The 26,851-nt window shown below is 45.6% G+C and overlaps 1 protein-coding gene across 1 annotated transcript in view; it reads left to right on the top strand.

Moving 5' to 3' along the window:
* The first annotated feature begins 4,076 nt into the window (after nucleotides 1–4,076).
* The window catches only part of ARHGEF9 (Cdc42 guanine nucleotide exchange factor 9), a 189,959-nt gene continuing 167,184 nt past the window's right edge, over nucleotides 4,077–26,851 (top strand). The window contains exons 1-3 of the mRNA XM_072877250.1: nucleotides 4,077–4,193; nucleotides 13,184–13,328; nucleotides 15,992–16,101. Coding sequence (XP_072733351.1) covers nucleotides 13,184–13,328; nucleotides 15,992–16,101 — 255 coding nt within the window. The 5' untranslated portion in view covers nucleotides 4,077–4,193. The remainder of the gene's footprint in view (nucleotides 4,194–13,183; nucleotides 13,329–15,991; nucleotides 16,102–26,851) is intronic.

Below are 26,851 nucleotides of genomic sequence, written 5' to 3'. Positions count from 1 at the left end.
ATAAATCAATTTTCCCCAAGTCGAGTCTGTTTTGGCTGTGACAGTAATTGATAAGGGATCTCCCTATCTTTATGTCAACCCATGAGCTTTTTCATCTTACTTTTTCCCCCCTGCCCTGTTTGGGGAGGGGGAGTGATAGCACGGTGGGGTGGACATCTGGCAGCTGGCCACGGTCAACCCACCACAGTAGCAAGCATTCATTTTTGCTACCCTAAGTACTGTTAGTGCCAAAAATGCCTGGGACAATCCCTGTGTTGTGGAAGCAGCGAAAGCCAGATGACTGTTGTTCATAAAAAAGCAGGATAGTAGTTGTTTCTGTTAAGGTTTTCAGCCTCACTTGGCTGTGCTCTGGTTCCTTAGTGCCTCTGCCATCTGTTGGAGGTTCTTACGGGTTATCGCTTATTGAAGATAGACGTGGTGGCAAGGTAGAAACAAAGGCTTATTTGACTGAATGCAAGGGCAAGCCTTTCCTTGTCCTTGAGGTGTCTGGGGCAATAGCTGCTGCATTAATAACCTTAATTTTAATAGAAATAGTGAGCATAATGTTTTTTTTTATAGATATGGGGACTGTTCATAGAGCAGCAAGAGTAAAATGGATGAGAGCGGGAGGGGGCTTCATGCCTTTGTGTCAGAGCACTGCTCTCCCTCTGCTTGGGGGAAAACGGAGCATTTTTCCTTTGTCAGACCTGTGTCTCTGGGGCTGTACCCCTTCTTGTTCCTACTCTTGCTTCCTTCTTCCTCCTGAGAGTAGGATTGAGAATTGAGGGAATTTAACCCCGTTTAGTGCCTGGCATATTGTTCTGCATGTCGCAAAGGTAGACAGCAAACCCAGGACCGCCTTATGAAGCTGTAGTGACGAGACAGGGCAGAGGTACACCGGTGGAAGAGAAGCTTTAGGATCTGTACGAGCAGGAGTTCAAATGTATTCCCACAAAGGATTTGGAGTAGTTTCCATTGCTGTTGCATACAGGGTACTTGTAGTTTTAATCCTACTCGCTTAGGGTGGAACTCACTTGAGGGGAACATGTGCATTTTGTGTAGTGTTGAGTGGTGGCCAAGCAGCTTTCATTTAGCAGTCCAGTTCCGGCGAGGGATTCCCACGCTGGTGCCATAGCTATAGTAGGAAAAATCTGGCTTGGATATTCCATGAGTTTTCTGATATTGTAGTATTTCAGAATTGCATCGGTTCCAGGAAAAGGCTCATCCTGACTTTTCTTTGAATGCCTGCCTGAAGAGACTGAATTCATCGGGATTGCATTGCTGGTTCCTGGCAGATGGGGCTGGTGAAGGTGACAATGACATGCGCAGAGACGCTTTACTGTAATTTCCTCTTTGTACTCTGATGTATTTAGAGTCCTAGGGATTTGCAAAATGAAGATGTGATTTATGGTATTCTGCGTATACTTTGTGATAACTTTATTAATGCAGGAAGTTTATTTGCGGTCACTAAATCTTCAGTCATTTAAATCAGATTTAAGTTGCTTTAAAATTTATATGGTTTGGGAGCAAAGTTTCAGCCTCACTGAAATCAATGGCAGAACCACCACTGCCACTGGGATAAGATTTGACCTGTGATGCTTTAACAAATGTGTCTTCTAAAAAACCTTTCTGCTTCTAATTGCATTCCTTTGTTCCTTTTTCCTTAAGTCTTGTGAAGAAAACAATCTGAAGACAATGCATCTGTGACCCCTGATACCAGCTTGCGAGCCGGGGCGATGGAAGTGATAGAGGGCCGCCGGCATACTGGTCCCGTGACAGCTCCAAATGGATATGCAAACAGGATTTTCCAAGCAAACATGGAGGAAGGGAGTACTGACACGTTGGAGGTCTGTGGTGCTGAGCACTGCACCTCCAGCGATGCAATCCCGAATGAACGGGAGGAAGCACCTAGGTATAAGAAGACGACCAAGGGCAGCCGGATCTGGAATTTTGTTAGACGAAGGAAAGGACTCTCTACAAATAAAGGAAGACCCCAGTCCATGATCCTACTGGGAGTTACCTCGGAGGTGTCAGAATTAAAAAAAACATCCTTCATGGACAGGGTAAGGCCATTAAAAAAGGGGAGAACCTCCAGGATGCCTAAGAATGTGGATTTGAGAGCATCCGGAGTCCAGGTTGCTTGTGACCCTGAGGAGGACCATCACGCCAGTGGGCAAAGGGCTGTCTACAGGGTTAAGAAACTGGGTGACAGTAGGAGGCCCTCCCGCCACTCCTATGCGGGGTACATTGATGATTTGGATTCTTCTTTTGAAGACATAGAGCTGAATATCAGCATTCCTGAAATTGATGCCAATGAAAGTAAATGTCTCAGGGATATTAGTGTCAGATTACACAGTGAAGATAATGATAGTAACTGCCATAGGATACCAGCTAGAAAGAGTGAGTCTTTGAATTTTGAAAACTTTAAGAGTCCTGCAATTACAGAAGGGGACAATCAAAAGAGGTGTACTGTGCTCCCACAGGAGAGCAGAAGAGGAAGAAGCTCTGATGTCTGGAGCTATCTGAAAGGAATTTCATTAACTAGCAAAGATAATTCAAAGCTTCCAGATCAAAGGGCTGAAACCAATTTCCAGAACTCAGAAAATATAACTGATCATTCTACTTCTTATTTCGACTTTGATATAAGATGTGAGGAGAATCTCAGCCAGCGGAAAAAATCAAACGGTGCAACCAAAGCCACTCACTTTGGGGGTGTTGTGAGGTTCTTCACTAGTGTGGCCGAGGCAGCTCGGAGGCTGCGAGGCTCTTCAAGGGCATTTTCACCTGATGAGAAAAGGCCTCAGCGGAGTTTCCGAAGCTGGAGGCAGGATGTTACCTCCCACAAAGAGGGCTTGGTTATTGAGAACGAGAGTGCAAGGGCCTTCTGCACAGTGGGAGCGTGTCTGCAGTCCCCAGATTCAGGCACATGGGACAATCTGAGCTTTGAGAGTTTGATGGGGAAGGAGCCCGTGCGGCACTGCAAAACCACAGAAGTGTCGCAAGACATTGGCTCCACTGCCCTGGGCAGCCAGAACAATAGATTTAATGAGACATCGCTTTCTCCTTTTGGGCCAGAACCATCCATCTCCCACCTGCCAGAGCTTGCAGATGACTCTTTAACTGAGCTAAATACTAAAGACTCCTCTGAGGATCTGATTGACTTTCCACAGACCACTCTGGCTAAACAGATTCAGGATTTGGGCAGTACTCCAGAGAAGGCACAGGTCATGGCCAGGGACCTGCCACGTTCTCAAGGTCTTCCTGTGCATAATCTGGATACTGTGAACCTGGGCTGTTCTTCAGCTGCAGATGGTGACTTTTCTGCAGTGACAGAGGCTGTGATCCACCTTCCACAGACATCGTTGACTAAACTTAATACTGAGGACGTGGCTTGTGCTCCAGTGGTTGCTAAAGACATGGATCCATCTCCAGCAGTGGCTCAGGAGCTTTCAAAGACAGAACTAGATATGCCAGACTTGAGAAATCCTGAGCTGTCTTTGCAAGACTTGTCTAGAGGTGAGCTGGGGATTCAAGACACTGGCAGTACTCTGGAGAAGACGCAGGTCGTGGGCAGGGACCTGCCAGGTTCTCAAGATCTTCCTGTGAATAATTTGGGTGCTGCAAACCTGGGCTGTTCTCCAGCTGCTGGTGGTGACTTTTCTGCAGTGACTGAGGCTGTGATCCACCTTCCACAGACGACCCTGACTAAACTTGATACTGAGAATGTGGCTTGTGCTCCAGTGGTTGCTAAAGACATGGATCCATCTCCAGCAGTGGCTCAGGAGTTTTCAAAGACAGAACTAGATATGCAGGACTTGAGAAATCCTGAGCTGTCTCTGCAAGACTTGTCTAGAGGTGAGCTGGGGATTCAGGACTTGGGCAGTACTCTGGAGAAGACACAGGTCGTGGGCAGGGACCTGCCACATTCTCAAGATCTTCCTGTGAATAATCTGGGTGCTGCGGACCTGGGCTGTTCTCCAGTTGCTGATGTTGAATTTTCTGTAGTGACTTTTTTAAAATGTGCAACAGTTAAAGGACAGATTTTAGAGCAGATGGATTGCCGCATTAAAAAGCGTGGAACCACTTCATTTGTAGAACAAAACTCTGTAGACGTAACTGACAGAGGGGAACAGTTTAACTGTAACGACGAGTGCCGTCCGTTCCAAGTGCATGTCTCTAGAATTGTCTCCTCCGGACGGCTCAAAAACGGAAAGGTACGAGTAACTTTTACTATGATGTTTTCAATAAGACCATACTGTTAAACATCTTATGAAGATGGTTTGCACTTGAAAGCGTTTTTATGTATTCCTCATTGGGATTTTCAGTTAAGTAGACTGTCATATGGATGATGGCAGTAGACACAGCTTTTATATCAGTCTGAGAGGAGTCAGTTAACTGGCATATCCCTGAGCTATTAGTGTAAACCTCCAGAGCCGCTCCTCCTACGACCCTTTGGCCATTTGTTTGTATCAGTGCCTCTAGAAGAGGGCTGTAGCAGAAGTTTATGTGTTTCTAGGCACTGCCTTTAATTTTTTTCCTCTTCACATTTAGTCCATTTGAAGTAGAAACTTGTAAGAGTGCTTTTGACAGATTTAGAGTTTTGAAGTGTACTATGGACAAATAGCATTCAGCAATTGCACTATGGCCCTTGTGTTTTCTTACCTAAAAAAGTAGTAGGGGTGGTGGTCGTTGTTTTTTATTAGGTGATGCTGGTTAGAACACAGCATCTAGAATACCAGTCAGAGTCCTGGCACACAATGCAAGAGGAGAAAAAAAAGGCCCATGTCTTATACAGCTCATCAGATCATTTCTCTGGCAGATCTAAATTAGCGCTCTCCCTGCTCCAAACCTGTCAGAAGTTGTGTGGCCTCAATAGTTTGGTGCTGAGCCTGTAGCAGAAAGCCTTGCTAAGGGGCTGGGTGCACAATGTGAGCAAAATGCCTTCCTAGTGTGACTACACGCCAAGTGGCGGTCTGGTCGGAGCTGCTTTGCATCTGTCTCTACGCAAAACGACATAGCCGTTTGGGATGTTAAATACCAGCCCTAAGTGAAAGGTGGGCAATGGTGGTGGCTCTAATTATGGCAGTGCATTCCTGTTTGTTACAAGCAAGTCTTTCAAAGCCCTTAAAATTGTCAAAACATTTAAGTGGACATTGCATTTTGGACTATGTTCTGGGTATTACAAATCTGTATTCTCCAGCTTAACGCTAGAAAACCTCGGAAGTCCCATGGCTAAGGGAGTCGTACATACAGGATGAGAAAAGGCCTCCCGAAGCCGACAGACTCCCCCATTAACACTCAGCCCATTGCTGTAGCACCTGCACATGTACCTGTGTGTGTGGAGCAGAAGTCTGTGAGCAGTAGCAGCCATATGAGCTCTGCCAGGTCACCTGCCAGCATGTCCCAGCCTTGTATCTCACAGGAGAGGCAGTTTTGTGCCCTGCTCGGCCACTGAAGGGTCTGCTGAGGCTCACATCGCTCGGTGCCAATTGTGGAATCGCTACAGGTTTGTGGACAAACCGTGGTAGGACTGAGTGTGAAGCCCAGCTGTTTTCTTTTGAGTCCCTGCTGAGTAGCTGAGGCTGAAATGATGACTTTTTTTTTTTTTTAAGGTGCCAGGTAGGGAAATTGGGTAAATTAATGAAGAAACTTTCTCCTTTCCTTTTGGGCTTGGAGAGACCAGAGATGTTACAGAGGTGATGACATCGTTCCCTGTTGGAAAAGGGGTCACTGTAACTTCTGAGCCAAGAGGGGAAGTGTTTGAAAATTGGCAGCGGATTAGAAATGCCGGGGGAAAAAAATATGAACTTCTGACTCCCAGCTAAAATGGGCAGTACCATTGTTAGTTATTCCTGGATTTGTTTTTCTGCTCCATTTTGTGTAATACAAAAAAATAAAGACAGCTTGCTGTGTAATTCCAGCCACTTATGAAGTGGGGTGAATAGTGGTTAGTCAGTTTTTGCGGTCTCTGGAAGAAATGTTTTTAGGAGGATCTTGAATGAGAGGGCTGTGGTTTGATATCTCTTCACAGTGACCAAGCTGAAAGTATTCTGGGCAGGAGCAAGATAACAGAGGCATGAAAGGGTTGAATGGAGCAGAGGAAAATATTTGCACTCTTTTCCCAGAGCAGCCCACATCTCTGCTAGCTGAGGGCAGTGGCTGCATGCCGAATTGCAGAGCTCTTAGGGCAAAATCTGAGTGATTTCCCAGGTCAGCTGTGTGAACAGGAGATGCGGTAAGCCCCAGCTCAGCTGTTGCAGCTTACAAACATTACCAAGAAACTTAAATATGGTGCTTGAGATAACTGGACAGGAAACCTCCCCCGAGTTCCCGTCGAGTGTGGCGATAGCAGTACGACCTCCGGACTGCTGTGGCTTCCGGCTTCGCGGAAGGCCTGCCGCCTCACTAGGCAGAAGCAGCAGCGGGATGGAAGGGAAAGCATACAGCCCGCCCTGGTTTGTAAACACCTTCTGCATCCCAGGAACTCGGACTAGAGATTTAGAAATTCACCGTGATCTGGTGGCAGCATCAAACCCAGAGCAGTCAAGAGTGAGGCTAAAGGAGGGATACTCTTGGATAGGAACAGACCTAGAGAGTCTGCCAGAAGCTCCAGTAACAAATGTCCTGAGACACCCGAGGGATTTGGTTGCCTATCTCTCATCAGGGAGCGGCACTCGGAAACGTTTTACCAAAAATAAACATGCAAGACGAATAACTTCAGCCTGAGCATGACGGTAGCAGCAAACTCCAGCCTCTTACTGTTTTAGGGCTAAATCCAGCTCTTTGCTGGCACCTGTTCCCCAGGACAGTTGTTGGCCCTCCTGCCTCCACTTCAGGCTGCTCTGTGTTAATTGAAGGATTTGTGTTTCAAGTGAAATGCTCAACCACAAGTAGGGAGAAGGTGCTGTCAGGACGGGGTGGCTTGGCTTCATCAGCTGCTGTAAGCAGGCGCTCCAGCAGTTTTAAAGTGTGCTAGCAGTGTAGAGCAGAAATAGCTCAAGCAAATATTTTCAAAACAACCTACGCATTGTCCCATGAAAAGCACAAAAGCGCTGGTTCTCACTGAGGCTCGCTTCCCGAACGTGTTAGGAGATGATAGAAGAGATTGAGGCTGGTGTAGCACAGAGGATGCTGGAGTGGGATTTAGGGGACCTGCGCATTGGTCCTAGCGGCATAGCAAATCTGTTTAGCTGTACTCTCCTGCAATTAATGCCCCTGTTTCTTGCTTTCCTAGTCTTGCCTTTTAAAATTTTAATGTCTTTGGGCAGGAGCTGAGTGATATTATAGGCAAGTAAGAGTTCAATAGGAATTGATCTTAATGCTGTGAAGGAAATAGCATTGCAGCAGCATTTTAAGAGCAGCTGTAGAAAGGTAGAAAACCACTTCTCAAACTGTCCCCCTGCCTAGTTGCTTTCAGACCCCACCTCCAAAATTCTTGTTTGTTTTGGGAACTTGTGAAACAGTGGAGATAAAAACATTTTGAAGAATTGAAAGAACAGTAAAGGTCAAAATAGATTGTCTATGGGAAATGAATTACTGATTTCACCATTCACACTGCTGGAATGAACACACAACTCTGTAATGAAAGTGTCTTCCTTATTTTGAGAGATAGATATGAGAAATGAACTGAAAGATGATATGGAGGTTTTACTAGAGTTTGGACAGTTGCAAACTATAAAAGTTTCCATTTCCTATGTCCCCACTGAAGTGAATTATCCTCATCCCACCTCTAAAAACACGACAGCATCCCAAGAGGGAGAATGCTGCTGCAGGGAGTCAGGCATAGCCCCAGAAGTTGTATTTGACCACCTCCAGCAGCTTGACATGATGCTTAGGTGGAAGGAAGATTTCGTACTACATAGACTACTTTGCGGTTCCAGCTTTTCCGTCAGGGTTTCAAACCACCTGATGTGTCCTTGGATAGGGTTTGTGGGGGATTTGATACCTCCTTTGGGAATGACATGAGGAAAGGTTGCAAAATATGCATCTGACTTCATATTTCCGGCATCAGTTTAGAGTTTTTAGGACCCAGAAACTTGATCTAGGCTTATCGCTGGCTGAGAGATCCTCCCTGCTCGTCCCAGGGGCACGCACAGGGACTGGGCCCTGCAGAGCACTTTGGCTTGTGTCACTCTTGCAGTGAAGGAGTGGAGGGTTTTCCCTGCAGTCTTTCTGTGCCCTCTGCTGGCTTATTTGTGAAATAAGTCTGTTTTTACGGAACAGAAAACCTTATCTTTTTCCTTAGGATTTTGAATTTTATCTCCAAAAGGTTTACAGACTGCAGCTTGCTGCTGGCTGTTGTGGCTGCACGCAGACACCAGCTGGTTTTGTGATGCCATTTTCTGGGGGAATTATGATTGCCAGAAGTGTGAAAATGAGACTTCTAGAGGCTTGCCAACCTGGGCAAAAGGTGGCCATCCCATAGGATGAGGTGCCAGGCTGACCCGGGATGCCCCGGGTTTCCCAGCCAGTTTGGTTTCAGAGCCCTGTAAGGGACTCTCTGATCAAACTCACTTTGCAGCATCACAGCAGATGGTTGCAGATGTTTCTCTTGAGTAGCCATCGAGCTTGCTCCTCTGAGTCCCGTACTTAGGAGCCAACCTGTCCAGGTGCCATAAAGGGGCTCCCTGTTGCGGAGCGGCCCATACTGATGGCGCAGGATCAGTGCTTTCACGGCGTTATTAAGTTTTGTGATTTCTGTGCAATAGCTGCACAATGTGTTGCTCTGTGTGGGAAAATCAGCGACTCTCCCTGTGCGGTGGGTCTAACTGGAAGCACAGGATTACTGATTTGCCTGAGTGTGCGCATGCCAGAGGATGTGTTTGCAGATTTGCAATCTGATAGCTGGGGCATATCTCAAATCCTCCCACAGGTTTGGAGTTTTGCTTTAGTGCAGCAGCTGAAGTGCTTTTTCATGAGAGGAAGATACAGCAACTTTCTTTTTCTGTGTTTTATGAGAAATTGCAAGTGAGGTGTAACAAGTTGTCATAGTGACCTTTAGCTTGGGATTGTTTTATTGTCTCTCTGCTACAGAACGTTTTGGGAGCAGCTGCAGAAATGGGACTGCTGAGTCGATTTGTCTTTTCCCTCCCTGCTCTGTTGAATGACACTAGCCAGGAAATGGGTATTTCTGAGAGTTGATCTTCAGAGCTCTCTTCATCTCCTGGTTACTGGCAGTAAACTGGGTTGTGTCTCAGCCTACTGCTGCTAGTTGTGCTTACAAAAGACTTCATAGTCCTTCCAAATTAAGAAATGGTACTTTACTTTCTAAATCCTGCCGTTGCCAAAAGAGCACTATGCTTCTGTCTGTAGCGAGGTACAATTTAGTTGCAGAATGAAGATTCTGTGTATTTATGGCTTTTAATATGGTTATGTCTGACAATCATCTTATTTTTAGTGGAGACAAAACCTCTAAAGCCTATCTCCAAGCTGTTCAGATTTTCGTATTTTTAATAACCATGAGGTGCTAGCAAAATCTTGAATTAAAGCCTATATTTAGTGCTATCTATAGTGGGGTAGGGTTTTTTTGGGAAACATATTTTTAGCGTTGTCAGAGAAAGCAGGTTGAGTTTGCAAAGCTGATAGGCTTTACATATATATATAACCAGCCACTGAACACATGGATAATTCAGATTTCCACATGTTTTCTTAAAATACTTGTTGAGTCTTGCCTTCATCTAGTTCCCAGCCTCAAAGTTACAACAGGCTACCTCCTGCCATCCTTGGTGCCATCAGAGTAGTGATATGAACGGGGACCTCTGGGCATTGCTGGCCTATATGCTAAAGGGAGTATTTGTCCAAAACTTCTCTGGGTGGAAGGTTTTCTTTGGCTTTTACCTCCTCCCAGCTGTTATCCGGTCAAGAGAAGCGTACTGGGTCACTGGACACGGTGCTGGGAGCAGGGAATGGGAGATCAAGCCTTAATTCATCCACAGAGTCCCACTGTGCCTTTGGGATAATTATAGCCTGTCCGCTTCGTTCTTCATCTGTACATAAAGATAATAGCACATCAGTGAAAACTGGGGCTGCTGGAGTCTTGAGGACAGATACACTAAACCATATGAAGCGCCCAGTTATTAGCAGGGCTGTGGAAGTATGACAGATCTGCCTCTAATTGAGACTAGAAGCCTCCCAGTGAGGAGCCCCTCCTGTTTTCTTCTCCTGACCTTTGTAAACTGATTTTTCTGCTGATTTCTTGACTCTAAGATAATACACAAGACTTTCACAGTGTCACATGTCACAGAGAATAAAATGAAAAGTAGGAGTTTGAATTGTGATTTTTTTTTTAAAAAAGAAAATTCCATTCTGTGAAATATCGCTGTACAAGTTGTCTCTTCAGGATCTTTTCCTCCTGAAATAGGATAATAAAAGTTGGAGTCACCCAAAAGCGAGGGAAACTCCAACATTTTTCTCCAGTTAGCTGTAAATGCTAATTCATTCTTAGGATTAATGTTACTAGATGTTAAGGTATAGCTGGGATATTTGACCACTTTATGGGTGCTTCAAGCAATTGCAAGTATCTTACTGTTTCAAGTAATGTTTTGTAGCTATTGATAGAGAGGACCTGTCTTGTTAGCAGTTGTTACCAGTCAGCTTCCAGAGAAACTACCATGATAATTTTTGCTTTCCTCTGTGAACCTTTCAGAAAAATAATTGTTCTAGTTTTGCTGAGAACATACCTGGGCATTTTCAGAGAATGAGAGAGAGGTCCCAGTTTACTTTTAAGTGCTGTGGTTTGCCCCATCCTTGCATTTGGACCATCTGAAGCCTGGCAAGGGCTGTAACTGCTGTTCTCCCTGGAGATGGAGCACGCTATAATAACAAAAAACCCCCAATTGTGGTGGTAGGTGCTACATACATTAGAGAGAAAATGGTGTAGAGGGGTGTGTTGTCGGTGGCCCCCTGTCACAGATGTTCAGAGGGAGGGTGCAGACCAACCCCATTCGGAGCATTGTGCCCAGCTGTGTGTTTGTGTGCATGGGTGCTTCGGGACCCTGTTCTGGTCCAAATGGTGATGCTGTAAAGAGCAAGCATTAGAAATGCTGGGCAATGCGATTAGGAGCTAACCTTTTAGCAACAGTAGCAGGACTTTGGACCTGTTTTGATCAGCGGGGAATATTACCTGTGTTTCATGTCCTACAGTAAGCTAAAACCCAATATTTTGGAAAAAGACCTAGAAAAATTCATAAGGGTAACACAAAGGACTGAAGCATGGTCTGAAGCTGATGGTCCTTGGTGGATTGGGTGCAGAGCAAGGCCAGGCCATCTGCAAGCAGCTAGGTACCTCTCCCAGAAGCCACCAGGAGAAGATGTAGGGTGGGTAGGAAGTATCTTGAAAGGAAAGCAGCTGTGCTTATGAAGAGACTTGATTTTACACATACTGGGTTGCAGGAGGGTCAGTGCATTTGTATTAGACCTTTGTTGGCAGCTAAGTGATGTAAGACTTGTCTTTTCAGGGAGGACAGTCAGTGGGTCTGGTACGTTCTTTTGCAGTTATGTATTGCACCAAAGTGATTCAAATCCATCTACACATGAAGAGTCCTTTCTCTCCCCAGAAGGCTGTCTGTACCCTCCCGATGACTCCAGCAGCACAGCAATAATAGCAATGCTGTTATGTTTATTCACCTCCTGTCCTCTTCGTAGACCATCTGTAGGCTTCTGTTTATGGAATTGGAAAAGACCTTATATGACCTCTGGAAATACCTGGAAGGGAGTGTTTTGTTAAGATTTTTGGGAATGAGGAAAATGACATCCTGTTACTAATTTAATGAACTCTTACATGGATCTTATTATCAGGAAGACTCTTGAGTTTTGCAGGGATTGTTCTTGATGGGTATCCCAGCTTTATTCTAAGAACTTGTGACTTTCATTTTTATAATAGTATGGGCAGATCCTATTATTACGCTGCTGGATGAGCACACACACATAAACAGACTGTTCTCCTAAACCTCACCATTGCAAATTCGTTGCTAAAATCCATGACGTTGTCTTTCAAGTGCTGGAGATCTTTCTGAAAAATCTTCTTGTTCCATTTTCCACTTCTTACTCACAAATCTCTTGAGAATGGCTGTACATGGAGACCAGTGGTGACTGGTAGCTATAACCTGGCAAAAAATCCAGAAATTAACAGTCTCCTGTTTCCTGTAGGCCACCAAAGGATGCATCTCCTAGTTCAGTTCAGGAGTGCCTGCTGAAGCAGACCTCCCAGTTGTCCACCCTCACGGTGCTTTGAATGCACTAATTGCTCTTAATGACCCTGAGCAATCTCACCTGGGGCCTCCACACCATACCCATGGGCCTGGCAGCCCATTTAAGCTCTGCCCTGGGTGCTCAGTCCTTCCTTGAGCAACATGGGAGGAGTGCTGGTCTTCAGCTCAGCCACAGCTTGCCTTTGCCTGGCCATGGGCCCTGCTGGGCTAGACACTAGCCTGGGGCCTGGCTTGACCTTCAAGTTGCCCCACCACCATGGGACCTGGTCAAGGATCACAGGGCTTTGTCTGACCCTGATTACCCTCACTGGGCCTGACTCTGATCTGTAAACTGACTCACCTGCTTTACCTTGGACCTGCTTTGTCACCCATGAGTGTGCTTAATCATCTGAAGTCTAGCTGACCCTGGCCACCATCTCCAGACCTGGCCTGATCCCTCACTTGTGCACTGTGGCATGGGGCTGGCAGGTGAGGCCTCATCCTGCCAACCAGGTTATCTCTTTGGCTGCTGGTTTGCTGTCCCTTAGAAAGCAGCCAGCCCTCGCTGCATGTCATGAAGCCAACCTGAAATGTTTTAGCTAGTACTGGGTCCTCGACACCAGCTAATTCACTCCCTGTGTGTGCTCCTGCTGGGACTTGGTAATGTCAGAGTAGACAAAATGCTGCACAGAAAGCGGTCATCTTCATCACGTGTTCCTCTCAGAAGTGCCTCGGAGACTAAGTGCCATTGGAAGTTGTTGGACTTAAACACCGTGAGCTGTGTTCAAGGTATGAGCCCCCTGCAATGGGAGTTAGGGCACTCCAACACCAGAGCCAGCAAGTCTTAAATCTTTCAGTCAAAAAAAAATGAAGCGGGTGCAGATTGCAGTGAGAAAGTCTAAGGTGTGTTGCACTGTCTTGAAAATTGTATGTATTGTTACGTGTTCTGTGATTGCTTTGTCTGAGGTCTGACACACATTGGTAAAATTCTTCTCTGACCCTTTTCTTGCCAGCAGATGTCTCATCCTTCTCAACCATCCCCGCAAGCACCACCCTTCAAGGTCCTTGTGGAGAGATGTCGCTCCGAACCCCTCTCCCAGAGCACCCCGATGGGGCTGGACCAGGTGGGAGGGCGCATGCAGCACTTGCTCAGGAGACGCGGTGAGTAGGTTTGTGGTGTTTTTCTCTGAGGTTTGTTGTTTGGTCTCACCCATCCTGCAGAGCAAGCCAAGGGCACTATGGGTTGAAAAGTCAGAAGTGTGGCTTGCATCCATGCTTGTTACAACCCTGGAGCCAGGTGAGGGAGCTCTGATAGCCACATGCTACAGAGTTTCTTGCTAGCTAATAAGACCTTTTTGTGTACAGTGTGAAATAAGGCTATTTTCTCTCTTTAATGCCTCTGACCACAGTCCCTATAAAGTTCCTATAATTTGGTTATGAGAAGATGAACAGATAGGCACACAAGGTGTAAAAGCTGTTCAGCAACTTCTGTGCGAGTTTTCCTTTGGTAGTTTCCTCTTGGCTTTCTGTCCTCTTACCAGCCTCTGTTGTGAGTACTTGCCATTTGGAGGTGCCAAGTGGTGATGGATACTGAGATCTCAACTCAAGTCTGATGTCTGTTTGGGAATACAGTAAGAAGTGAGGTTTTTTTCTCCTGTGCTTGGGTACTCTTCCTGGTCAAGAAGAGAATCTCATGAGCCAAAGACTATGATGAGCTATCCTCTGCATTTGTCCTGCTCAAAATGACGCTAGAGAAAGCACTACAGAATGTATTTGCTGGAAGGGTCTTGTGTTGGCAGGTAAATAGGCTGATGGTTGAATAGATGACATCATTTTTTGAACTCTAATTAAAAAGATTGATAATTAGAGTAAGGAAATTATTTCCTGAAGGGATACTGCTAACACCAAGAATCCTGTAATTTAGCAATGGGCAGGTATGGGAGCGCTGCCAGACCGTGCTGGCATTGCTCGGGAGCACATGAGGGATCCAAGCAGTTAATGGATGGTGGCAGCACATCAGGGTTAAGAAGAACTAGGAAGGAAAAGGCGAAGTGGCTGCCCCTTTAATTGATGGCTCTTCTGTCAGGGTGCACACGTTTCTAGCACATGGGGAGTAACACACGCATCTCTCAAAATGTGAGCATTACTGTGTTTGCACATTGCTCCTGAGTGCTACTATGTCGGCACATTGCCTCTGGAGCCTGGTAGCAGCCTCTTGCTATAATCAGCACTCGCACTGCAGCTTGATTTTCTGCGAGTCTAGAAAGTGAAACGCGTGTTGCTAAAAATAACAGCAGGCTGCCTGCGTCAGCATCGCTTTTAGGAAATAGGTCTCAGTGCAATCTCTCTCCCGGCAACGCTGGAAGAAAATCAGGATTGCTGCCCACCCAGCCATGCCGGGGCTGCAGTGGGGTCCCAGCTCTGCTGCACTCTGTGCCGCTGTCCTGGGCAGAGCAGAGTCCCCACCTATTTGATTTGGGGACAGGGAGCATGTGGGGTGTGTGTGTTTCACCTCTGTAAGGTAAATGTGACCTGAACCCCGGGAGCGGGGGTGTGGATCTCCACTCTCCCAAAGCCTGGGACCATTTACCCTTTGTTATCTGGTTTCAAACCCCTCAGGACTGGCACAGTCTGAAACCTCTGCCTGGGTTAGAGGTGCCTCAGGAAAAAGAAAATTAGCATTGTGCATCTTTCCGGGAAGAATTCCAGAATTTGGTTGTTTTCTGTAGATGCCTTTCTCCATGAACGGGATGACAAGCCTGCAGGGGATGGGAACACCCGTGGGTGTGTGTATGCATGCACAGGCACATATATGTGTGCTGCCTGGACCACATGCACCTGACAGGAGCCTGTGCTGACAGCTGCCGTGAGGGCACAAGCGGTGCTCAGCTCTGTTTCCTTCCTCCCAGTGGCTGTCACTCCAGGCTAGGGGATGTGAAGAGTCTGACGGAGGAAGGGATTAAGATCTAACCTTGCCAAATGTGGGAGGGAAAAACCCCGGTCTCACACGGAATGGCAGTTTCACCCCAAAAAGAGAGAGATAGGATGGGGAGCTGAAAATTTGGGTTGATTAGAAAAGCAGAGCTTCATTTTGAAAAGTGAGTTGCCAGCCCTCCTCCACCATTTGCCTCTTCTTTACAAGCCGTTTTGTGCTGGGGTATGTACCATCTGCATAAGGCCAGGCTGAGATTTGGTGTAAATGGTATAGCTTGCGTAAAGCTAGATCAGAATTGTATCTGCGAGGGATTGGCCTGAAATGCTTGGGGTGAGAAGTAGCCCAGTTTCTTTGAAAGACAGCTTTTATGGACTTTTCCATTTTTGTTTCCTGCATAAATGCAAGTAGCTGTTTCTTTTTCCAGGCATTGCATCATATGGACCACAACAACTGTAAAGCTGGGATTTCTGCAGGTCCAAACCACAGCGGTGCTGTTAGCAGTTATGACCCAAGGAGCTATTGCACTTTTAATACTGGTGCATGCAGATGAGGCTCTTGTGCTGCCTGGTGCTCCTAGGAGAGCATTTACACCCAGCTTGTCTGACCCCACCTGCTTATACCACCTCTGAATTTGGCTCTTGGCTCTTAGTTTGTGCCTGCGTTTTTGTAGTATCCAAGCTGCGCTATTTTTCTTGTATCCCAAGAGCACTGAATAAAGCACCTAAATATACTCTCTGCTCTCTTTTTCTAAAGAAGAGGTTGAATGAGTCTCTTGCAAACAATTTTGTTTCTTTCATTTAAAAGAACAGCCTCCGCCCCCAGCCTGAGCTAAAGCACAGCATTTATCTTTTGTCATTCCTTTTTTTTCCTGTGGATTTTATCCTGGCAGCTGAGAACGAACAGGCTTCAAAGACTCTGAAGGTGCGCGGGAACTGCAGGAACGGTGGACGTCGATGGAACCTCTTCAAGCCTGGAGCTGAGAAGCTGCAAATCAGTAGGGTAAGGTGTTGTTTGAAATATGCCTCTGCCTGCTTCAGGGGTAGTAGTTGTCTGCTGCATGTTTAGCCTCGGAAACTAACAACATGCTTTACTAAACAGCTTCCTGAATCTGTGGTTCCTTCAGCTACAGATGGGGATTTTTTTGTTATTAGAGTTATTTCGTAGCAATAAAAGAATAGGTGCGTTATCCTTTCTCCTCTGGATTAGTTTCCCTTCAGTGTATATTGGAGGCTTTATGGTCTAACAGAGGCATTGGGCCTCCCATTTCTTTGGCTGAGTGTTCCTTGCAGGTGGAGGGAACTGTGATGTTTCAGATTGCCTATAGATTTGCTCTGTGGTTTTAATGATTTTATTTTTTTTTTCCTTCCCTTTTTAACTGTGTGTCCTTTGGGTTTGGTACTGCTACCAGTGCTGTCTTGGTGACAAATTCATGTCACTGATTCTTTCCCAAAGTGTTTTCCAAATATAGGCACAATCCACTTTGTTCTTTTTTTGGGAATGATGCTTCTAGCGGGGGAAGTAAAAGCTGTTGTGGGCCTGGGGATGTCCATGTCTTTCTCTGGGGAAAAATTCAGAAAAGACAGCAAAAAATGTACCATTTGTCTGATACGTTTCCTTGCTTATGTGTGGGGTTGTTTTTCCATCTATGCTGTGTCGTGCGTTTGAAGTCTGGAGACTGTGGTTATTCCATGGTCTTGTTTCGGATTTGTGTTATTTGTGAGTCTGGTTTTGCTGGTACCCAACATATAAGACTCTGGATTGTCCAAAACCCAATAGATTTGCTAGCTGGCAACTAATGTGGTGTAAGGAGAGTTTTCTAGTCAATAGGGCAGAAGAGGTTTAGCCCTTGTTGTTCCTCTAGGGCAGACAAACAAAGGGTGATGTGGGAGCCAGGAATTTCCCCGCTAGAATCAAGAGGGGGAGCTGACCTTCTGTGGTTGTGTCTGTGTGGCTCTTTCCCTTCCCGTTACTGTCCTTCCTTACCAGTCCTTTATTGTATTTATTTTCCCTCTGATATCTGATGAACTGCCTTCCTGAAATGTGATTTCCAGGGAGGACCTGGCCTCTGTGTCTGTTTTTCCATCATAGCAGCAGTAAGTTGGTGGTAAGTGAGACTGACTTCTCCAGCCTGCTTGCGTTTGGTGTTGGCTTCCAGGGAACACGTGCAGGGATGGACCACTGGTATTTCAGTCGCTTGTGACTTCTGGAATGCCAGCTTGCATCACTTCTTTTTTCTTTCCTGATTTTTTGTGGGCTGACATACAAGCCAGAGAATAGATAAGACATGGAGTTCAACCCTTCCTTTTCTCTCCCTTCCCTTTGGGTCCTACCTTGCTACCCAGACATAAACTGCTTCTTTCAACTCAGGAAGGCTGTTTTGGTTATAGGCATGCTTGAACATCTAAGCTCCTGGAAGATAAAATGATTCAAATGCAATACAGCTGTTTGTCCTCAAGGCCAGAATAAAGGCAGGCAACTGCAGAGTTGCTGTTACAGCAGTGAAGTATCCTATTGTACAGTATGCAAACCCTACCTCGGAATATCATCAGGTGTGTTATTCATATAAACCATTTCCATGTTCAGGATCTGGTGCTGACTGGTGCATGGATATGTTTGGTCTACCTTAGTTAATCAAACACTTTCTTAATCTCTTAAGCCATATGTTCTGCAGCCTTCATAGCTGTCCTTCAGGCCCTGCTTGGAAACCAAGGTGCTATATTCTGTTTTGACACAGTGTTGCTACTGAATGAATGAGAAACAAGGTGGTCTATGTCCTGAGCCATCTCAATAAAACCAGGCCTGTTTCTGATTGCAAATAGAGCCTGACATTAGAGCACCCTTACAAAGGCAGTGGAAAATTGAAACTTCAGCAAACCAAAAATACTGCTGAAGTTTGGGAAAGGTTAGTTAAGAAACTTTGCTTCTCCAGCGGTGGTATCTAGGAAGGATGTGGAACTGGAAAGGGAAACAAGCTTCTCATGAGCAGAGAGACCTGTGTGTGATGTTCGCCTCAGACACAGGCATGGCAAAGACCCGTGTGTCATTGGGACAGAGAATTGGTTTTGGGTGCTGATCAAGACGCCCTCGGAGACTTGTTCAGTGCTGCCATTAGGCAGCTTGTTGCTCAGCCTGAATTACGGTGAACAGGGAGGTGTGAAACCTGTGCTGGGGTTTATAAACCAGAGGTACTGTGCTAAGTGCTGCAAGAGTAGGATATATAAATGTGGCTCACAGTAGCAGTGCTGGAAAATTCATCTGTCGTCTCTGCCCCAAGCTGAGTGAAGATCTATGGGTCTGTAAATCACCTCTTTGCCAGAAAGAAATTTCTTCTTTGGCAAGATTTATAAATTTGAGATAAGATTTGTGGACTTGGGTATCTCTTGTCAGGTGCATTCATTGACAGCTGATGACCAGTCAAGTGGCAGAGCTAGCACAGAAAGGAGTGAGTTATACTTCCAAACCAGAGGCCAGGCTTCTGCAGAAACTGTGCCTGATTTCCATCTTGAATGGGAATGTGTGAGGTGGAGAGAGGACAAGAGGAGACTGACAGAGCATTGGGCTTGTCTTAGCAGCATTGGTGCCATCTGGGCCCTTGGGGAGATCTGGGTGGTTGTGCAAAAAGAGCACTGGTATCACTACATGTCATGCAAAAATGCAGAGCTGTTGATGAGCAGCTGCCTTCTGAACCCTCAGAGACTGCTTATTCTTTGCGCTGTACAATGTGCAGATTTTGGCAAAAAACATTCCCCTCCCCTTCCTCTTTTTTTTTTTTTTTGTGTGGCGTTGTACGTGTGATTTAGAAATGGCATCTCTTAACTACCTGCTACCCCAGAAGTCTGGGCTGAGAGGCTGATCCCAAGCCCAAGGAGGAATCCCCCTTGGCAAAACCACTGTTTGTCGCTGTTGTTTGTCACATCTGGTAACAGTGTCCATCATTTTACGGCTGGCTGCATCTTAATCCACCTGTCCAGACAGCAGGGATGGCAAAATGGAGTTGCAGAAGTAAGTGGTGGTAGCAGGAAAGGAGAGAAGGGCAAGTGTCTAGTCCTGTGCTGCGTCTCATCTTCATCCTAGGAGTGCACATGTGCATGCACAAACCTGTGTTTTTTTCTTACTGCTCATGGCTCTCTTCTCCTATCAGTCATGCCCAAGCTGTCCTAACAAGTGAGTGTCTGCAAGTCTGGGCACAAGCTTTAGTAATTTTGTATGGAGTAGGTAAGGTTTATTGTTCCCTCTTCGTAGATGGGGATAAAAAACTGAAGCACCAGAAGGTGGTACATGTAGAGCCATGCAATAATTTTTTCTTTCTCTCCTAATTTTAAGAAGCAGCAAAAAAGTAAATAGGGTCAAACTGAGTCAACTTTTAAAAGCTTTCAGTATTTTATTATTTTTTTTTTCCCCAGAAGTACACTTCTCAGCCTGGAGAAGACTGAATTGAAACAGTTTATGTGCGAAGCATTTTGTTTTAGCACTTAGGTCACTTAGAGCATTTGCTTTTATGGGAGCAGTTTGGCACAATCAAGACCAACTGGCATGGGACCTCAAGGAGCCCAAAAGTGCAGGCTTTGCTGCAGCAGACAGCTGAAATGCCAAAGAATAACCGGAAAAGACAGCCCTAGCTCTGACAGGGCCCTTGGCATCTATCGTGCCTCTGTGATTTACCCTCAGGCAGGTCCTGCCAGCTGGGACGTGGCTGATCCTTGGGGACAATGGAGAAGGGGAGAAATGAGTTACTTTCTCCATCCCCCGAGCAATTCTGGGAGATGTTTTATGGTCTGGATGGCAGAAGCAGAGGATGACAGTCCCATCCTGGACTGGCTTCATTCTGACCCAAATCACTGGCCTCTGCTGCTATTTGTGAAGGGGCTTGTTGCTTCTAGTTAGCTGTCCAGTCTAAGTTGTCTCAGCTCTTTCCATAGACAAATGCTCTGGGGACGTACTCCAGAAGGAGATTGAGCCCATCCTAAAATTGGAACCATCCTCTCAATGTGTGGAGGCATGTGTGTGTTGGTTCTCTCTACCTTACCTGTGACTAGAAGTTTAATTTTTAGTCTTTAACTTAGCAAAGATGACTGCAAACATTCCTGTTCTCTGCTCCTTTTCACCCTTCCTGTCCTGTGTGCTTTTGTACAAGGGACTAAAGCCCAAATTTATATGCTGGAGGAGGCCACAGTCTAATTAGTTGGAGTAGAAACTTTGCACGAGAGCCAGCTTCTTTGACATCCCCTATACTAATAATAGGCAGGCCTGCTGTGCAAAGGTGTTGAATATTCACAAAAACCCCACCAACCCAGCCTGTCCTTTCTCCTCTCTAAGTTGTGAGCTATTTTGAGAGGCTGGTGCGGGGTTGCCATTGCAATGATGGTGGATGTGCGAGTCCACAGCTCCCCAAAGCCAATTCCCTACTGGCGTGTTTACGAGGAATAGGAAATTCAAACAACGTGCAGCCTCCAAGAGAACAGAGTGAAGAGAAAGTTGATTTGGGTTCTCTCTTGCCCACACTGTGTTGCAATGAATAGGGAATGCTGCTTGATATTCGGTACTAGCTCTCCTGCTTTCTATTTTTATCTTCTAGTATAATGCTGAGTGAGCATTTTGTTTAGTGGGGTTGTGGTTTTCTATTTGAAATGTGTCCTGCGCTATGTTTCTCTTGCCTTGTACTCAGGGGAGGAAGGGGGTGTGGCAGGGATCGTGGACTGCTGCATTCTGATACGTGAGCTGTATGTAATCATAGTCATTTTTTAGTCCTTCTGTCCACGTGAATAGGCTGATAGAAGAGCATAGTCCCGTGGCTTTCCTGGTGCTAATTAGTTTAAATATCAGTGCGCTGGTTACGAGAGGTTTATATGCACATGTGGAGGGCTGCCAGGAAAATGCATCCTCTTTTAATCTCTCTTCCCTCGTTTTAAACATTCAGTACTTGTGCTGGCAGGGTATGTCTGATCTGTATATTTTGGGGGGGTTTGTTTTATATCTTGATAAACCTATTACGCTGCTCTACTTAGCAGTGCTCTGAAATCTTTATATAGTTTTTTCCATTGCTTTCCTCTGTGAAGCCACTCTTAGGCATTTATAAATGTTTTTTGCAAGTTCTGAAAAACTCCGTCTGTGCAGTGTTGTTAAAAAATAAATAAATAAAAATAGGCTTGCTCATTCAAGGAGGAAACAGCAATTCATCCAGGCTGGCACATCCTGATGCCCCTGTCTCAGAGCCTCATAACTCTCTAATGCTGTTATATGGTCCCTATCCATCTGTGTGAAGAGTGCTCAGCAAGGATCTCTGAATTAGCGGGGTTTGCAGCAGCGGGCAGCCTTTTAAGCACCTGAGGTCCGATGTGTCTAATCCGATTTAGTTTATGAACTGGTCAGAGCACGGACATCGTTGAATGAATGTGTATAGCCTCTGGTGAACTCTAGGTCATCCCTGAACCCATTTGCATCCATTTCGCATGAATGGATCGTGCTCTGAACTTGCTCCCCAGTGACTGTGATGAATGTTAGTGCAAAATACACTTTAGGATTCCTAGTACCAGAAGTGAGCAGTACTTAACAAACTTACCATGCTCTGGTTATTTTGTCTTGCTTAGAAATAACATTTAAGAGTGCTGTGTTTCTGTACAGAGCAGTGCTGGGGGGACGTAAGCCTTGATCACTTTGGTGTTACAGCAGCAGTGCCATAGCATGGGTGTTTCTCCATCACACCTGGGGACAGACAGGGCTTCAGTGAGCATGAATCCTTACAGGAAGGAGAAGCTTGAAATGACAAAATGGTGAACTTTTGAGTTGTGGGTTTCTGTTCTGGGTAGCACGAGAGAGATATTTGAAGTTCCAGACTTAGAAGAGGTTCTCAGCTGTTTAGAGGTTACGTGTAAGCCTATATTAAGAAGAATCTTGGCTTCCACTTCGTGATGGCCTTTATAGTGCAATTGGACCTTGGAGTGTTTTCTGTGCAACTGCAGGTGGTAGGTACTGCATCTTACATAGTATTAAATGCATGTATAATGGTGACTATACATAATCACCTCGCCTATAGTTCAAATTAAGCTCTCTATCCTCATCTTAAATATCAGCTTGGAATGGATCCTTTTCCCTGTTGCTCAGTAGTTCCACCTTGATTGCTCTGCTTCAACTCATTACTCAGCTCTGTCACTGTGTTTCACTCTGGGATATGGTTTATACAAAAGAAGCTTTAATGTAAACTCAATTTGTGTTGCATTGCTAAAACCTTAATGACATTTTGCTTGGCAGCAGTATATACTCTGTGTGGTTTGCCCTTCCCCAGTGCACTATGTTCTCAATAAACTAAAGTCCGTGGTAGGTGTAGCATGAAAAATCTCTGAGTAAATATTGGAACAAATGCTTTTGTAGTGCTTCCTAAGCTCCTGGCTGCATTTGTGATTCAAGGCCACTGCAGTGTCACCAGTATTTAGCTGAAAAGGAGCTAAATTTGGGAGGGAAAGGCGAAAGCACAGGTCACGGCTTCAGAATCTCTTCTGTAGTTGCTGAGATGGGATTCTGAGATGCATCTTCCATACAAAAGTGCTGCTGAAGCCATTGGTCACTGGCTAGGTGAATACATCCAGAAACTCATCAAGGGATGAAGGGGAAGCAGTTACCATGTGTGCGGTTCCCTGTACTCTCAGAGATGAGGTCTGAAGCGCTTCACTGCATCATCAGACTGTCATGGCCAAGGGCAATTCCCCTTTGGCTCCTGTGATGGAGAGCTGTGGTGTGGAGGTAGGAGGGCTGTCCTTCTACTCCTGTGGCATTGTGAGCCGTGTGCAATACCATGCTGTGTCCAAAGCTGTTGATTTGTTTCCGTTGGTGCCCTGGAAGGACGATCTGGGACCATCGCCTCTGCTCCTTTCCCCCATCTCTTCTAATCTGGTGATGCTCACGTAACGTGGAGGGGATTTGTTCATAAAAAGCAAATACAGTGCACCTAGCCACACTGCTGTGATGCTTTGACTGGCATGTGAAAATCTGGGGCTTGCAGGGAAGGTGCAGTTGCTTTGGCTGGATTTTGCTCAGCGTTTTGAAATCAAGAAGCTGAAGTAGGGTTTGGGTAACAAGCTGCTGCTACCTAGTACCACAGGTAGGAATAAAGGGTCTAATTTTGTCCCTGGTTTTGTCCTACAGAATTACAATGGTTTTCCTACCTGAATTAAACTTGGGACACTAACCCAACAGTGTGCTTGTACTTGGAGAATGAGGAGTATAAAATTAAGAAGATGAGAAGGTGCAAAGGGAGCTTGGATATTATATTAGTGAACTCACATGGCCTGCAATGAGCTCCTCAATGAATCAGGGAAAACTTCGTCTCTTAATGGACTAGACAGAATATAGAGAATAATTCCCCTAATAAATCTCTTTCAGTTTCTAATATCTAGGGAAATATATTATCCTGTTGTCCAAAAACCTTGAGAGATCAGTCTTATCTGAACAAGAATACACATTTTGTGTTAGCTCTGGCTGGTGTGATAGGGTCAGCGGTCGCACTCCTGTGTGGCTGGAAAAAAGATGGAATAATAGCTGGTTGCAGTACTGCTCTTACTAGTGTTAAACACTGTTTGCCATCACAATACCAAGACAGGCTGCATCAGCAGGATGCATTGCAGCATCCTTTGAAGAGTGGGGGAGGCTGCAAAGCCTGAACCACCACGAGCCAGGATCAGAGGAACCACCCCTTTGTCAGGGATGCAGCACAAAGCTGTGGCTGTTGGGGACCACCTTCGGAGGGGTCTTTGGCCACTGGCCTTGAACCGCTCTTGCCCTCAGCAGCGGATTTAACTTATGGTGAATATGGAGAGCTGCTTGGGCACTGGTTGCTTCCCAGGTCAAGACGTATTTTCCTGCAAATCTACATGCTAACAAAGTGTTGTCTTTTGCAGTTCTGCTTGTCTGCTGCAGCTTTGTGTGGTGGTGTCAAATGTAGGGTTTCTCCCCAGTGATGCTATATATGATTTGGTAAGTGAGAGAAAGGAAAGCAAAATAATTGCTGCAAGCCAGAAAAGGCCTGATGTCAAGCACAGCTGGAGTGGGATGCCCAAGAAGCAGATTCCTCCAAGAGTCAGTACTGAACGATTCCCCTTTACACTCCTCCTCATACAAAAACTTACATATCTAAAAGCAGAAATAACTCCGCCACTGCCCTTTGTGACGGGTGCTCCTCAGCTCTCTGTCTCTTGACATGCTTCCGGATTTTTAGGTGAGTTCAGACCTGCCTGGAGAAACAAGCAGGTCCCACTGCAGCCAGGCGATGATTTGTGACTGTCTTTTAAAGGGGACTGGCTATGCTGTAGGGGTACTTGGTGTCTCTGAGATATTTAGACTGGGGAGTGGATAGGTCAAATCAGTGTCAGCATAATGCTGGGGAAGGAACTGAGCTGAATAGCGAGCGGCATGTAGCCAAGCAGTGACAGGGCTGCATTGTTGCAGTTGTCTTTTGGGCACTTAAATGGGCTGCAGTCAGGTGATATCCTCTAGAAAGCTGGAAAACAAAGAGAAATAGGTAAATTAAAGCTTTTCAAGACTTCACCATAGCAGTGATGTGCTCAGGTGTCTTGGCAATGATGACTGCGTTCCTGGAGTTGCATAGGGCGACGCTGACAGAAGCTGTCTTGTGGGATTGCCTTTGTCTTGTGAGTGTTGACTTCCAGATGTTCAGCTGTGTGGGCCACCACTGGCTTGAGGACCTCTGGGAGATTTCCGCTGTCTTTGCAGTACGACAGACCTGGGCTCTGCACTGTGAGGCTTTCAGCTCCAGAGCAACTCCATGAAATGGTTAAGAAGCTAATGCAGTCTTTTGCAAATGGGTTGTTTTGTCTCCATCAAGCCTGCTGAACAGTGTACTGTCAGGTGTTTTCCCTGTAACTGCACTGTGTGGTGCTTGCTGTATAATTCCCCTGCTGAAATATAACACAGCACAATCGGCCAGCCAGTGCCGTGAGCGAAGCTCCCAGGATGTGGTGTTTCAGCGCAGGGGTAAGAAAGATGTTTCTAGACACTCCTCTCATCTCTGGCAACTCAGTGATTTGTGCAGGTGAGAAATTTATTCCCAGAGTTGAGGAGGGAGAGCTGTTCCCCACCACAGTCTCTGTCCCTTCTCTTTCCTGCGGCCAGGGTTTGTAAGGGATTGAGCTGCTCATGGTCTTGTGGTATTCATTTATCCGTGTGAATTCACTGCAGCCAACGAGTATGTCAAGTGAAATGCCTCAAGGCCTTTTAATGTTGGGTGCAGGGGTGGATAAGGGTGATGGATGAGGGAGGAAGGTAGTGAAGGGAGATGTCTCAAGTATAAACTGAGCAATAATCCTGCCCAAATGTGAAGTTCTTGCTCAGGCAACACCATCCTGGGAGGCAAAGCTTTGGCTAGGAGTGAAGTAAGAACTTGAAGCTCCGGTACTTTCAATACAAGGATGTGCTAAAACAAAAACAGTCAATTCTCTTGGCCCAGTCAGCTGTACAAATTAGGAAAATGTTCAGTCCTACCTCTACAGGACTTTGCAGTGACAAAGTTGTCATAGAAATGGATTTTGTCCGTCTTTTGCTGGTATTTGGGGACTGGACAAGAAGAACCAGTGATTGGATCTTTTTGCACACATGATTTATATCTGTACATTCTTTATTAGGGCCATCTCTTTCTCCTCTAAGATATCTCACTTTTATTTTTAAGACTGGACAAATATCAAATATTCCTCAAGAGAGATCTGTGATTACAGCGCAGTTTTGACAGTTGAGAATCGTCCAACCGACATACTCGCTTCATCTGAAATGCTGCTATTTTGAGCTCTGCTTTTGTTTTTAACTATCCGTGATAAGTTTGCATTTCCTATGGGTGATATTTTGGGTTGACGTGAGTTGTTACAAATCAAGTCTGCAGTGGATCTGGCTGTAGTATTTAAAACTCCACTGTGTAAAATGGTTATGTTCCTGTGTGAGTTTTTTGTTTTGTCTTTTCTGTTTTGATATGCTTTCACCCAAAACAGAGCAGAACTAAATCCCTGCATCCCAGCTGGTCATCACTAAATAATTTGGTTTACATCTTGCTGAAGCATTTTGTAAGTGCTTCTGCAGAAAGACTTTTTTCCTCCTTTTTTCTTTTTTTTTTTTCTGCCTTAAGATAAAGGCAAAACAAACTTTACAGGCACTTCTTTAGGAATCGGACATTTTCCAGCTATTATTTTGCAAACTATTAGAGCGGCAGATCGTGAGGTGGGAACCCAGTTATGCAAACAAAGCCACGTCACTCTTGGCCAAAAATAGCTTCAGTACATGTGCATTAAGGTGGAAACAAATGCCTTTGGTGTACATACAGCAAATAGTGATGGGAGGGAGGCAAGAGGGGAAGCTGCAGCTTTTTGTTTAGAGCCTTTCAGGAGATATTTAGAGAAAGTGTGTTTTCCAGAGACGAGCTGAGTATTGCTGCTTATAATTTCAGTGGGATAGGAGTTATTGCCTTTCTTATACAAAAAGGGGACTAGGGTTTTGAGAGATGGCACTCTGTTCCCAGGGGTGTTAATAATTTTTAACATCCAGGGCCCACACAGAGCATGAAGAAATACAGGAGAATAGTTAAAAAATGTTTTCTTTCCTTTTCTTCCTCTACTCAGTCCATCTCTAGCACAGCGAAAGCCTGTATGTTTCTGCAGTCTCGTGTAATTCTTAGATGGCCCGTCAGTTCCTTGCTGTGGGAGATGGTTTCACATCTCATTGTGGAGATGTTTCCTTTGCTGCTTTGGCTTAAGTC

The sequence above is a fragment of the Ciconia boyciana genome, chromosome 12, assembly GCF_034638445.1.
Source record: "Ciconia boyciana chromosome 12, ASM3463844v1, whole genome shotgun sequence".
Taxonomy (NCBI): domain Eukaryota; kingdom Metazoa; phylum Chordata; class Aves; order Ciconiiformes; family Ciconiidae; genus Ciconia; species Ciconia boyciana.
The sequence above is the reverse complement of the archived record's forward strand: the minus strand, read 5'-3'. Positions and strand labels throughout refer to the sequence as shown.